Genomic DNA, 14,272 nt, shown 5'->3' with positions numbered 1-14,272 from the left:
GGAGTCCCATGGACTGTTGCATGCTTGGGGAGAAAGGAAGGGCTTCGGACAGAGACAAAAACGACACTGGAGGCAGAAGAATGCAGGAAGCATTTATTGAGGGCCAGAGCTGAATTCTACAGGAGGCAGGAGGCAGAACACTGGCAAGCTCTAGTGGGTTAGGCTGCCTCCTGCTGGCTGTTTCAGGAAATGCAGGTAGAAGTAGATACTTAGGTCACTGCATTGGCCAGAAGCTTGGCAGTGTCTCTTCTCTAAGAGGGGTCCTTAGCTCCAGTCTCTCTTGCTACAAGGGGTTCCTGCAGCAGGCTGAGGCTTCAGTAAATGTGGTTGCTCCTTACCAGTTGAGCTGGAGCACCTCCCATCTTCCCACCCACAGGGCCTTTGTCCTCAGCCCTAAGGCTCCAGGCGCCCTCTGGGATCACATTTTTATTCTCAGCCTCCCACCCCAACTCTGAGTCCCTTCCCCCCTGACCTTGGCTGGCTCTCCCCAGCCTTGGTTTCAGGCTCAGCATTGCCCTGAGGCTAAGTCCAGCCCTGCACCTCTAGCTACATCCCAGCATCCTTCTGCCTGCATACCTTTAGTGCTCTGCCTACTGCAGTCCCCGGCGTATTCCGAGGCTGATGCTCCTCGAGAAGCCACCACTTGCCAAGCCTGCAAACCACAGAATTTGGTCCCAGTGCTCCCTGGATCCCTCCTGGGAACTGGAGTCAGAGCAACCGAAGTTTACTGAATGGACTAGGCTGGCAGCCACGCTCCCCGGGGTCACTGGGAATGAGGCATTAGCCAGGCCAGAGTGCAGCAGAAGGGGTGGGGCAGGACAGGACCCACTCCCCACTCTTCTGGGCACAACACATTCGCCGGGGCTGGGGGCTGGGGGCTGGAACTGAAGAAGGGGCATTTCCTAGGCTGCCAGAAACGCAGGTGGAAGCTGGCCTGACCCCTCATCCACCCCCCCCCCAGCTTATCTGCCCCCTGTGATCCTCTGTCACTATCCTCCCCCCACTTCTTAGACCAGGAAGTGAATTTCAGGGCTAGGGGAGCCCTCAGGGGTCACCCAGAGCGGGGGCTGCCCACACAGCTAGCATACTCCTTGTAACAGCAGAACCTCCGTCTCCCTCCACTTAGACACCCCCGGTCTGAGAGCCACAGGTGAAGCCTCAGGATCGCTCCATTCTCTGCTGTCCTCAGGTCAGCTGTGAACCCAGAACCTGGCATGGGTGGGCCCAGGAGGGACAGCTGCGTAGGAAACCCAAGTCCCAGGCCTGGGAGGAAGTCCAGGCTGCAGCTAAGACGCCCGAGACCCCCTGCGCCGGGGTGGGGGCCGAGCAGGGGCCAGGGGAGGCTCTCTCACCTCCTCTCCAGAAGGCACGGCCGGGCACCTTGAGCAGGCCTGGGAGACTGCTCTAAAGGTCACCGGGTAAAAATAGAGCTTGTCTGGGAAGGGACGGAAAACAGCTGCTCCTGCCCGGACCTCGGTGCCAGGGAGCTCAATGGCCAGGGCAGGGCCTGCGTGGGACAAGGGAGCTTTTGAACACACCGCAGGTGGCAGACTCCAGGGAGCTGGGGGGAGCTGGGGGGAGGAGAACGCGGCTGGTCCCGGGGTCCTGTCGCCAAGGCATGTGTGTGCTGACGTTGGGAGATGGTATTGTCCAAGCCACGGTAAACAGGCAGCTGAGGGTCAGCAGGAGCATTAGAGAACAACTGAGTGAACCGGGAAGGGCCAGAAACCAAGCGTGGGTCCACCCCCACCCTGCCTCCCCCAGCCCACGCCCAGAGCGCTTCTCTGGGGCTGACCAATGAGACCAGACCCTTTGGGGCCGAAGCGCTGGGTCCCCCAAGCCTGCTCGCTCTTTGGCCCTCGTGGGGGTGGGCAAGGCTGGTCAGTGCGCTGCTTCTCATTGGAAGTTTGGATTTGTGGACCGTGTGGATGGCTTATTCTGAACTTAGAAATATTTGCGTGTTACTATGCAGGGGACTTTAGGTGGTGCAGGAGGCTTCGCTGGGGAGGCTGCCGCGCTTCAGCCGCAGGCTGCCCGTCCACCCGCGGGGGCAGATGTTGTAGGCCAGGATGCCGGGCGACTTGACCCCGGAGTCCTCGGAGTCGAGGGACACGTCGGAGTCCGTGGGCGAGCGACGGTAGGGGTAGGGCCTGGGCGGCGCGGGCAGCGGGCTCCGGGGACCGGCGCAGAACGAGGGCCCGGCAGGCAGTGGGCTCCGCGGGATCGGGGCGAATGCGGCCCCTGGCGCCGCCAGAGGGCCCGGACGTGCGGGCTGCGGAGAACGCATGCGCGGTGGCGGCGGAGGCCGAGGCGGGGAGAAGGGCCGCAGGCTCTCGGCGCCCGCCGGCCGCGGGGAGGCGCTCTTGCGCCGGGCGGCGTTGATGATGTTGCGCGCCAGGAGTGCCTGCAGCTGGCGGCTGGGTGGCCGCGCGTCATGCTCGGGCCGCAGCGGGGACACTGAGCGCTCGCTCCACGAGGGGGACATCGGCGGCGGCGGGGGCAGCGGCGGTGGGGGGCTGCTCGTGCTGCTCCCGCGGCCGGGCTCCCACGGCCCAGGGCTCACCCAGCCGTCCAGGCTGCTGGGGGGCCTGGATGCGGCTGGTGTCCAGGGCGGGGAGGTGGGCAGAATCTCCCGGCGGTCCTGGGGAGAGAGCAGAGAGGAGGGGGCAGGTGTTAGTGCTGTGTCTCCTGCGAGCATGGTTGGGGCAGGGCCGAGCGGGCTTGCTCTTTATTTAGAGAGCAAGGGGGAGGGGGCCGGGCAGTGCCGCAAAGCACAGGTGTCCCCTGTCAGCTGGTGTCCACCCGTGTGTGTAACGTGGAGGCTCGGGGTCAGCGTCACCTGTCACCTCGGGACAGACTCCTTAATCTACTGGGCACTGTGGTTTCCTTCTGTTTGCCGAGCACTACAGAGAAACAACAGAGGGGTGACCGCTGGGAGATGAGTGGAAGGGGACGGGACACTCAGTCCCAGGGTTGGGAGCAAGGCTTGTCAGTGGGTTGCTTTTCATTGGAGGTTTGGATTTTTGGACCATGTGGATGGATTATTCTGAAATTTAGAAATATTTGCCTGTTACTATTTGGCTTAGAGTGGATGAAAGCCCAGGGTGTGCTCCGCTTTTCCTCGGATGCCTGAGCGGGGAAGAAGTTCCCCGTGGCAGGTGGCAACACAAAAGCAAGTTGCTTTGGGCCTAGGCTGCACACTGCCCACCCTGGGCATCTGGCAGGGGCGTGGGGAGGAGCTGCGTGGAAGTTACAGAGAGCACAGCTCTGCTGTGCACCTGCCCCGCGTGTTGCTACCCCTGGGAGAACTCTGAGGTCTGTGAGCTTCGTTCTTAGTCTTTGTGGCTCATCAACTCCTCCCAGCAGCCCTGATGGGTGTGAACGGTGCCCAGTGTGGTCTACCCCACCAGGAAATGATGTGCGACTCTGTTGAGTCGAAGCTCTGCCGTGTTTAAGCCATCTGCACTGGTTTGAGTGGAGGCTTTGGGAATCATGCCCGGCTTACATCTCCTAAGCCTCCCACCAGGTGCCAGCATAACCAGTCTGCTCGGGCTCCCAGTCTGACCGCTTCCCCAGCATCCACCCTTCAGAGTCCAGAGCCAGTCGATCCATCCAGTGCCCCCTACCCAAGTCTAGAACCAGCCACACAAGGAATTCTTCCCTCCAGTCAGTGATCAGCCACGGCCATGCCAGTCATCCTTGCATCCAATCAGGAACCTGATCCCTCCCCGCACACACTGGCTGCTAGATGCAGACTCAGAGTTGGAACCTTGCACCTATAAAGGCGTGGTATACACGGCCTTCACAGTGCATATCTGGTGGGAAAGTAGAGCTGGAGTGATCCTTAGAGACCTGAGAACACGCAAGCCTCCAGCCTTCAAGGTAAAGCTCAGCATAACCGACCTCTTTTCCTTCCAGGGTCGGAGGTAGGGGAGCCACTGTGCGCCTGGGACACGTTCCAGGAAGCAGACTCCATAACTCAGCAAGAGCAGCTAGGAGGGAGGGCTGAGCCCTAGGGCCAAACAGCAGTGAGCAGGGTCTCAGGACCTAATGCCAGGTCAGGGTGGGCTCTGGTGTGCCCCAAACCACAGCACCACCCTGAAAGAGGGAGGTGGGGCCCCAGGCCGTCAACAGCCATGGAGGGAGAGGAGCCTGGGGTCTTTGGCTACAAGAGGCACAGGCTGGGGTGGGGGAACCAGGATGTTCTAAAAATCTCTAAAGGGTGGCTTTCACCTTTGGTGGCCACAGGGGGAATTCTGAGGCCAACACGTGGGAAGAGTCCCAGGGGCACGGGCTGGAAAGAGGGGAGGGCAGCGCCTTAGTGCCTGGAGGTGGGCCAGAGCCTGACCTCATCCTCAGTGCCCTGGCTGGGTGCTGCCTGTGTGGGATTGCAGAGGATGATAGTGTTCGCTTTCTGCCACAGCGTGCAGTACACTCTGCACCTGAACTCCTTGGCAATGCAGGGGGTGAAAACTCAGGGTAGCACCATCAACCCAGCAGCAGCCTGGGACATGGCGGGGTGCAGGCATGAATAAGGTCTGGTGAGACGTGGACTATCAGAGACCAGCCTGAGCCCCCAGCCCACCTTCTGCAACCCCAGAGGCCCAGAGATGGGAGGGGATCGTCACACAAGAGTCGGGGGCAGAGCTTGGTTCCCCTGAGATCCCCCGACTCTGTGGCATTGGTTCCTGTCCTCCAGGCTAACAGTTTGGCAATGTGGGAAGTGGTCACATTTAGATAGGGTGAAGGGGCTTGGAGAGTGAGTGCCTGGCTAGGGGTATTACAATTCCGCTTGTAAAGGGTGTAACCAATCTGGCTCTAAGGAGCCAAATGTTTTCCCCAGTATTCACTACCGTTTCTGTTCAGACCTGAAGGGAGGACACGGCAGAAGGTTTGCACAGGGTGCTGCGGCCCCAGGTGCTGCCTGGAGCAACCTTCACTTCCAGGGCTGTGCAGGTCTGTACCCAGGGGGCATCCACACACACAGCGAACGCAGGCGGTACATTCCCCCTCCTCACACACACACTTCCCAGGCCAGAACCAGGGAGGAGGACAGAGCCCTGAGGGCCAGTAGCAGCGCGGAAGAAAGAAAGCAGCAAGACGGATTGAGGCAGAGTGTATTCAGAACAGGAGAGGAAACAGAATGGGGAAAGAGCTGGGTGCGGGGTGGGCTCTTCCGGTGCAGGCCCTCGCGGTCAAAGGGGAGCGTGGGTCCAGGACAGGGGGCGTGTCCCCGGTCAGGGAGGGGGCCTGGCCTCACCGAGCGGAGCTCCCTCAACTCCCCCACGCTGCACTCCCTCCGTGGGCAATGAGCTCAGTGAGAAGGCACCCCTGTTCCCATGGAGACCAGCCCGGAGCTCACGAACACTGCAGGCTCAGCCCAGCAGGGCACCGCCCCCACCACCCAGCTCCCCTCCGGGAGCCCAGAAATAAGGCTGGGGAAGAGGAAGTGGGTGGTCCCCAGCCCCCGGCCTTGGGATGCTTCCATCTGCATGCTGCCTCCTGCGTCTATATTTTCCCAGCCCCCATGAAGCCTGGTTTGAGGAGAGCTGCCCCCCATCAAAGGTACCAGCGCGGGGCGGGGGGAGTCAGATAATGTGGTACCCCAGCATCACTGTAGAAGAGACTCCGCCATCAGTCTGGTTAGGATCCAGGTCTCTTAAGTCTCGAGCTGCTCCTCAAGTCTCAGGGTCACCCCTGTCTCTCCGGTCCAGCCCCTGTCCTGTCCCCAGCCTCCAGGCAGCCATGGCCTGGGCCATCCCAGCGGCGGCTCCTGAGCTTCACGGGGCCACCCTCACGGCTGACGCTACCTGCTCGTGGCAACAACCCACCTCCTTTTCCTCTCTTCCCGGGGCACTGTCTTGTCACTTACAAGGCCTATCTGTCTCTCAAAGCACCAGCCCACAATCTCTAGCTCTCAATCCTCACAGCTAGAAGGGCCCTTGGTACACAAATTAGAAAACCAAGGCCCAGAGAGGGGAAATGACTTGGCCAAGGTCCCACAGCAATTGGGAGGCTGGGATGGGGGTCAGAACCCCCCTCCCCGCACACTCCCTCCTGTCTCTCTGGGTCCCCTTCTATCACCCCCAGGTGACTTCCTGTGGCCAGGCAGCTCTTTGCTAGCAGCTGCACTGCTAGCCCCTCGGACACCTGCACAGTCCTTCTCTAGGGCTCTCGGGGATGCCCCGGGACAGCCTCCCACCCCCACCCCCACCCCAGAACAGCCAGGCTGGAGCTGAGACAGCTGGGCCCAGGTGTCTCCGACCGGTGCAGCCAGGGCTCGGAGAGGGCATGGCATGGGGGCAGCTGCCCAAGGGCAGGAAGAACAGCCTGACCCAGCAGTGCTGGGCTCAGTCCACGTCCAGCAGCAGAGGAGGAGAGGTGGAGGGGAGGCAGAGCTCTCAGAAGCAGCACTGTCCAGAGGCAGAAGTGGGAGAGACAGGCGTGTGGAGGCGAGAGTCCAGCAACAGGAAGCGAGATGCCGGCAGCTTGGGCAGCTGAAGAGGCAGACCCTGGACTGGCCACTGCCTCAGCACGATGCTGGCTTCGCCCTGACACCCCGAAGTTCACGAGGCAAGGGGCAGCCTAGTCCTGGTGAGGCTCTGCCCCTCACCAGGGAGGGAGTTCTGTCTCCGTGACCCCTTCCCCATCCGACACAGTCCAGGCTGTACGGCAGGGGTGGAGGGGAGACGGCTCACACAGGGTCCTACGGCTAAGCTGGCGGCGGCTGCAGACGGTGCCATGGACTCTGCAGCCTCCTCACCCAGCCCCGGGCCCTGGGGGCCTTTCAGGGCAGGAGGACCCCAGCCCCAAGGCCGGGGGTGGGATGTCTGTTACTTGAAGCAGAAGGAAGGCTTCCACACCTGAGCCTCGATGCCAGCATTGCGGGTAGAGAAGGAGGGCCTGGGGGCCTGCTTGGCGCGGGGAGACCACGCCCTGGAGGGTGACACCGGCGAGACGTCGCTGCTGTAGGGAGGGCTCACGGCGGGGGGCTGGACACCATCCTGGCCAGGGGAGGCGTAGAGGCCTGGAGAGGAGCGGCAGGGCCGAGGCAGCACAGGGGACGGCGGGAGGGCTGCCTTGGGCAGACTGGGCCCCAGGTCCAGGGTGCTGGGCTTGGCAGGGGAGGCGGCTCTCGGCGAGACAGCTCGGGGGGAGGCGGCCCTTGGTGTGGCCCGGGCAGGCTCCTTGATGGGCGAGAGGACGAAGAGCGAGGGCCGCATGTGGTACGGGGGCTGCTTGGTGGGCTCTGGGCGCAGGACCCCGTTCTCGGGCAGGTAGCCGTGGTAGAGAGAGGCAGGCGGGGTCCGTGCAGGGCTGCGGGAAGCCACCCGGAAGCCCCCGGGCGCATTGGTGGAGTATTTCCAGGATGAGGGGAGGGACATGGTCGGAGAGGGGCAGCGGGCCAGCTCGGCGGCCGCGGGACCCGATGACTCAATGACGTATTTCTCCATCCGTGACTGGCGGCGGGCATACAGCTCAGCCCCCTTCCCAGAGGCCTCTGAGAGGTTCTGGTTGGGCTTGGGCTTGGGCTTGGCCTGGATGCGGGGAGACTTGAGGCAGGAGGCCCACTCGGGCACGGCTTCCTCTGCTGCGCTGTGGCCGGCCCTGTCGCGAGGGGCTGGCTCCTGCTGGAAGTTGGAGGCCTCGGCGCCCAGGGCGAAGGGCTCCTCGTCCGCTCCCACCTCACCGTGCTCCCTCTGCCTCCGCTTCTCGTCGGCCGTCTGCACCAGGTCCAGCAGGTCGGGGTTCGGGGTCGCCTTGGGCTTCTCCACGAAGGTGAACATGGACTTGCGGCTGCCCCGGCGGGCCATCGACTCCTCCAAAATGCCTGTCTTGCCGGTGGGCACTGCCTGGCCTTTCAGAGCAGGAGGCCTGGGGTCGGAGCTGGGGTACAGGGCAGAGTAGGATGGGGGAGAGCGAACCCGGGAAGCCGGGGGAGCCGCCGACAAGGTCTCGGCATAGGTGGGTGGTGGCGTGAAGTGCCCCAAGGGGCGTCTCTCGGAGGCTGGGCTTCGCTGCCCCATCACCCTCCTCTCCACCATGGGGCTGTGGGACACCACGTGTCTCTGTGGCCGCGGGCTCCTGTCTGCCAAGGTGGGGGCCTGGGGAGCTGCAGCCTTCTCCCCAAGATGCCGTCTCTCTACCATGGGGCTCCGCTCCAGCTGGCTGCTGCCGCCCGGGGCCTGCATCCCAAAGGGCCTGGCGGTCCTGTTGACCACCGACGGGGGCTTGGCCAGGGTGAGGTGCACCTCGCTGTATGCCTTGGTGGGTGTGATGGCAGCTGCCTGTCCACACAGCTCTGGTTCTGCTGCCAGCCCTAGGGCACTGGGCTGCACGTCTACCAGCAAGGAGCTGGATGTGAACTCTGGGGCGCGGGGGCCAGAGCTGGGCAGGGGCGTGGCTTCTCGGGAGAAGGCGCTGGTGGTGGTGGAAGGTGGAGCCGATACTTTATCGATGAGGAGTGTGCTGAACCTCACCTCATCCGCTGGTGCCCGGGATTGCCCGTCCGTGCACGGGGTGCTGGGAGATTCAGAATCTGGCACCGAGCCATTGGATGGGCACGGCCCCTCGGAGGCATGCTGTGGGGTGCTGGCCAGGGGCAGGCTCTGTGGGGTGACAGCTGCTGCTGGGTTCTGGTTGACATCCGTGGCTGGTGGGTTGCAGGTGCTGTTGGAAGCTGGTGCGGTGACTGTGGCACTGGGTGACGAGAGGTTCTGGTTGACATCTGTGGTCGGGCTGTGGTCCTCAGCTGGAGGAGGGGTAGGCGGGGACTGCTGGGCCTCCCGGCTCTGAGACAGGTGCAGCCCGTTGGCCGTCAGCAGGGCCGCATTCTCCTTTAGATAAACCACCAGTGGGACCTCCTCCTCCTCGCTGGCCATCTTCTCCAGGTGCCGCAGCAAGCCGGCGTCTTCCGAGTAGCCCTCCATGCTGGGGCCCCCTCTGTCAGGGCCGTGGGGACTGGGCTTCCTTGGAGGGCCTGGCTGGGGTGGCGAGGGGGCACTCAGGCTTGGCCCTGGCACATGGCCCGTGGCGCTGGGCTTCTGTCCCCGCTGGCCACGGCTCTCCAAGGTAAACTCGTTCACCCGCTGCCGGCGCCTGTTGAAGAGCTGGACGCCGCGGGAGTTGGAGCTGGGAGGAGTGTTCAGCTGGGCCGCGATCTGCTGGCTGCGCGCCTTCGCCTCCTTCAGGTCCTTCTCGCTGAGGCTAGTGCTCCGGCCCAGGGCTGCGGGAAAGGGGCAGGGAGGGGGACAGAGGCCCGGTTAGCAGGCGCAGGCACACTGTTGCTCTCTCGGGAAATTGCCCTTCACCCACTGTTTCCTGGAATCGGCCCTGAAGACCCCCGCCCCACCTTTCATGGTCCCACTAGTGTCCCCCAGTTAGGCCTTCGCCAAGCCGTGTACGAACACCTTGCCCCTGCATGTCCCCCGCGGCTTCCGTGGCAGCTGCTCTCTCTGCTTGCAATACTCTTTGCCCAGATTCTCCATGTTGCTGGAGTCTCAGCTTAAAAGTCACTTCCCTGGAGGGGCCTCCCTTCTCCTCTCCCATCTCGTCACAGCTTTCATCACAACTTGAACCGATCGTTTTCATGTGCCTGCTTGTTTGTCCTCTATCGTCACCCGGGAGCACGGCGGCAGTGACCTTGCTTGCTCACCTCCCTAATGACAGCGCTGCCCACGGTGCACCCTCTGCGGACATCACTGAACGCACCGGGGACCCCGGGCCCTTTGCCGCGTGCCTTTCTCAGGGCCTGCGATACTTTCCAACTTAGAGTAGTTGTTTGTACAAAGAGAAGCTGCTAACACTTTCTAGAACAGGAAATACAGTCACGTGGTCTAAAAATGCAAACAGAAGAGAGATATCCAGTGAGAAGCCTTCCCCCTCTCGACTGCTGCTCGTCACAGCTGCTTCTCCAGCCTTCTAGAATATCTTCCCGTTTCAGGGAGCACTTGCTTGAGGGGGAAACCAAGACTCAAAAACCTGTAGGTTACTGGCCCCAACTCTTACTGAAAAGACAGCACAGCTGGAGTGAGCTACAACTACTTCTCTCTGGGCCCACAGCCCACACACAAGCTGAGTGCTCCCCCTAAAATGTGGTCATTTGGGGATGTATCCGGGGACAGAGGTCAGGCTCATCTGTAAGTTCACTCAGGCCAGCCACCATGCCTCTCTCTGTCCCCACTGCTCAGCTGGCACACAGTTGGCGATCAACGTATGCTTCCTGAACAATGAACAAATGAATCGTCACACACGGATGCGGCAGCCTGTGGCCGGGCAGGCAGCTCAGTGAGTAGCTGAGAACATTCCTGCCTCCCGCACCCCGGCCCTCCTCCTCTCCCTCCTCCTCCAGTGGGAGCTAATTAGTCCCTGAGGAATCTGACACTGCCACCCTCCTCCCTTACCCTCACTAGCAGGGGCCATGACCTGCCAGGTCTCCAGGGACAGTCTACCTCAACACCCTGCCAGCCATGCTCCCAATTCATGGAGTCTCAAAGCTGGAAGGGGCCTTGTGCAGTGGCTAGTTCACCACCACCCCAGTTACAGGTAGGGAAACTGAGTCCAGAGAATGACCTAGGGTAGAGGCTGTTGAGTGCAAACAGCAGCTTCACAGGGACCAAGCTAAGCAGCCGCAGGCTCTCTGGCCCGAATCTCCCTCCCTCCTCTCATCAGAGCCTGGCTGCTTCCCACTGTGCTGGAAACAGAGAAAGCGCGTAGCCCACCTCACCCGCCCACGACACCTGCTGTCCGTCAGGGCTCCTCTCCTGCCTGGATCACCGCATGTGGCAGCGAGGATGTTTAGCCAGGCTGCTCCCTGCGGGGAGCTAGGGAAGGGGTCACCAGCCCCATGGGAGAGCCCGAGGGGCAGCTCAGCTCCTGCAGTGTCGGTTTCCTCTGCTCTGCATCTGCCCTAATCCCAGCTCGGCCATCTGCTAGCTCTGCCACCGTGGCAGGTGCCTGCACCTCTCAAGGCCCTGGCTTCCTGAACTGAGAAGAAGTTGGGGGTCAGAGGACCTTGGGGTTGGGAGGCCACAACGCGGTCCTGAGTGCCAGGTGGGCAGGGCAGGGTGCTCAGGTTACTCCGAGAGGAGCCGGCACATGGGGAGCCCCCTGGCTGCTCCCCTGGGGGAGGAGTTTCACGCGATGGAGGGAGGTCCTGCAGGTCACATAGCAGAGCCTTCCGGGGTTAAGGGGAGATGGAGCTCCCCGCCCCAGCTCACAGAAGCTCTGACTCTCAGAGCTGACACTTGGACCAACTGTCCACACGATTCTCACCTCCCCAAAACCCTGGTCCTGAGTGTTCACCTGCTGAGGGTGTCCCTTCCCAAGCCCCATCCTTCCACCTTACACACACACACCCCGCTGCCCCCAGCCTGACGGCCCTGCAGAGATTGAGACAAGACCCAGCCCCATGGGACACAGAAGTTTCACATGGCACAGCAGCAACACGGCACTTACTGCACACCTTAACACACACACACACACACACACACCCGGCCAGCAACCCTGCAAGCACAAGCTGTTATTGCGCATGTTCTGTTGAGGAACCCAGGGCTCAGAGAGGCAAAGCAAGCTGCCTGAGGTCACAGAGCCAGGAAGGAGTGGAGCCGGTACCCACCTGGCTCTCTGTGGCTGCATGCTCCCACAGGGCTGCGTTCAGAGAAGGTGCTTTGGGGACTGAATAATACAGATTTCTCTCAAAAAAAAATGCATTTTTCCAGTTCTCTCCTTCATTTTCTGCCTCTATCCCATTTCCCAGGGCTCTGAAAGGCCCTGGGTTGAGGAAAAATCCTCAACTGCTGGAGTGTGAAGGGGCCTGGGAGGCGCGGAGAGGAGGCCGTGGGCCCGGGGCCACTGCACCCAGCTGGGCCCCATTCACAGCCTCCACCTCTGTGAGCTTGGAACTGCCCCCAAGCTACTGTTCTGGGAAGAGAGGAACCAGAAAGAAAAGGCCAGGAGGGGAGTGAGCGCTGCCCTCTGAGGACAGCTCCCAGGCCTCCCGGCCCTGCCCGCACTGACTCCATGGCAAAGGAATGCAGCGGGAGGTTTGGACCAGGCCCAGCCAGCAACCCTGATGACTTCTGCCACCCTGCACAAACAAAGTGGGGAGAAGGGGGGCTTAGGCCAACCACAGGCACCCCAGAGTCCCTTATCCCAGGGCAGCAAGGGGACAGTACCATCGAGAAGTCCCCAGACTAGGGAACTGCCACTTAGGGTGATGCCCCAGGAGGCTGATCAAGGCTGCGCTCCTTGGTGTCAGAGAGGTGGGAAGTTACCAAGGGCGCCCTCATGCTGCCTGGCTGTGGCCTGCACCCCTGCAGGTCGGGGTGCCAACCTTTTCAGGACCTACGCTGGACCCTCGAAGTGAAGACAAGCTTTCAGGAGAGGAAGGGGAGGAGGAGCAGCGCCAGGCGGAGCCGCCTGCGGTCAGGAGGGCAAATGCTGAAGAGGGGCAGGGAGATGAGGAGCCCCGAGCACAGCTGCTCTGGGGAACCTGGGAGCGGCCACTGGGATCCCCGACAGCAGCCAGCATTCCTGTCTGCCCCCACAACCCCATCCCCTGGCCATGCAGCTTAGAGGTGGCAGGGCTGGGATTCAAAAGCCACAAAGCCTGAACCAGTCTGCCTTCAGACCTGGACTCTGGGGCCCGGGGGCACTGAGACCGGCTCCAGTGTGCCTGGACAGCAGGCTACAGTGGCCTCAGCATGGCTCTTTCCCCTAAACTCAGCTTTCGCTCCAGAAAAAGAGCTGAAAAGCTTATTCTTACTAAGGTGGAAATGACTGATAGGGCATGAAAGACTGGTAGAATGGGAAGATCAGGTTAGGAGGCCAGAGACCCCCTGGGCTACTATCGCTCATGCAGGAACAACCCCTCCGCCCCCCACGCCTCTTGGCACGGCAGCCAGCTCCGGCCCCCTCGGACCTGTCTGGACCAAGAATCAGAGAGGTGGGGAAGGGAGGCCAGAGCAGGAGGTCAGGACAGGGAGAATTCAAGGAAATGTTTCTTCACACGGCTGCCGTCAATGGGAGGGTCCAGGCCTGGGTGGGCCAGGGGGCCAGGGCAGGAACAGAGGCTGGCTGGAGGCAGGCCATTGTGATGGCTGGGAGTCTTGGCAACAGGACGGGTAAACAGGCTGAGTAAACTGCCCCCCTGGCGGGGTCAGGAAGGAACCAATGGCTGGCCGCTGTACAACCCCTGGCTCAGCTGGGGGCAGGAAGATGAAGAGGCCTGAGTAATGGCCTGGCTCCCTTGCCAGCCCCTGCCCTGCATCCGCCTGCTCGGAGGAGGAAGTGACACAGTCTCCATGCCCTGGGGAGCTCTCCTCGCACACCAGAGTCACGGGGAGTGCAAGCCGACTGCGGCCCGGCAGGCTGCCCATCTGGGCTCCGCGGGCAGCCAACCCCGATGCAGCCCAGGTGCAGGGACAGCCAGTGTGGGGGACTCAGGGTGGGGACAGGGGAGCCCGAGGCTTGGCTCCAGCCTTGCCACTTGCAGAAGCCACCATACCCTCTCTCCCTGGATGCCCCAAGGGAATCCCACCTGCCCTAAGCCAGGCGCCCCACACCAGACAGGCGCCCGCCGATACTCCTCTTACTCACTCTGGCTGGGTTCTTGCTGCAGCCCATCTGCCCCTTGGTTGCTCCCTGCGGCCTCCGGGCCTCGGCTCCCAAAGCCTCCAGCCAAGGCAGCCAACTGCCTGGCTGACAGCGGGAGGAAAATCCCACATAGGCAGCGGCAGCACGGAGGAGCTGGATCTGACTTCTCTCCTCCTCAGATGACTCAGCCCAGCTCTTTATCAGGAAAACCGATTTTGCAACAGCCTTTTAAATGGCCTCTCCACCCCCCAGTCTCTCCCCCGCCAATCAACCCATCCTACGCTGCCACATTCGTCTTCCCACACTCCCGCTCCACTCGTGTCTCTCCTGCTCCAAGCCCTTTGCTGCCTCCCCACGTGGGGACCCAGGGGAGAGCCCAGACCCGGTGTTCAAAGCCCCTAACATCAGCGCCCTCGAACCTCCTCTCTCTGCCCCTGACAAGGGGGGGAAGGAGGTCAATCCGTGGCTCACGGTTCCCAGGCTCGCCCTGTGTGTTCCAGATCCCTCCAGCCAAAACTCGCCCCACCCCGGGCTAGCTCACAAGTCATCACCACCTCCAGGGGGCCTGGCCCGCACCACCAGGGAGGACATGCTCACCGCATGCCAGGCACCCTGACGGCCTGGCTTCCTTCACCTTCCCGGCTCCCCACGAGGCGGCAGTACGCTCATGTCGGTG

At 62.2% G+C, this 14,272-nt stretch overlaps 1 protein-coding gene across 7 annotated transcripts in view; it reads right to left on the bottom strand.

Moving 5' to 3' along the window:
- Nucleotides 1–79: 79 nt before the first annotated feature.
- SYNPO (synaptopodin) overlaps nt 80–14,272 on the bottom strand; it is a 49,270-nt gene continuing 35,077 nt past the window's right edge. For 5 of the 7 annotated variants that reach the window (XM_089336085.1, XM_051843525.3, XM_089336086.1 and 2 more), the window contains 2 exons: nt 6,864–9,226; nt 80–2,641 (listed from right to left, as the gene is read on the bottom strand). In XM_089336085.1, coding sequence (XP_089192211.1) covers nt 1,979–2,641; nt 6,864–9,226 — 3,026 coding nt within the window. In that variant the 3' untranslated portion in view covers nt 80–1,978. Of the gene's footprint in view, nt 2,642–6,863; nt 9,227–11,617; nt 11,907–13,599; nt 13,815–14,272 lie in introns of those variants that run through there. The other 2 variants (XM_051843527.3, XM_051843529.3) reach the window with 2 other exon arrangements.

Source organism: Oryctolagus cuniculus, chromosome 6, assembly GCF_051225735.1.
Source record: "Oryctolagus cuniculus isolate XC-2025 breed Fujian yellow rabbit chromosome 6, ASM5122573v1, whole genome shotgun sequence".
In the NCBI taxonomy this organism is placed as follows: Eukaryota; Metazoa; Chordata; class Mammalia; order Lagomorpha; family Leporidae; genus Oryctolagus; species Oryctolagus cuniculus.
Note: the sequence above shows the minus strand (reverse complement) of the source record. Positions and strands in the feature narration are given on the sequence as shown.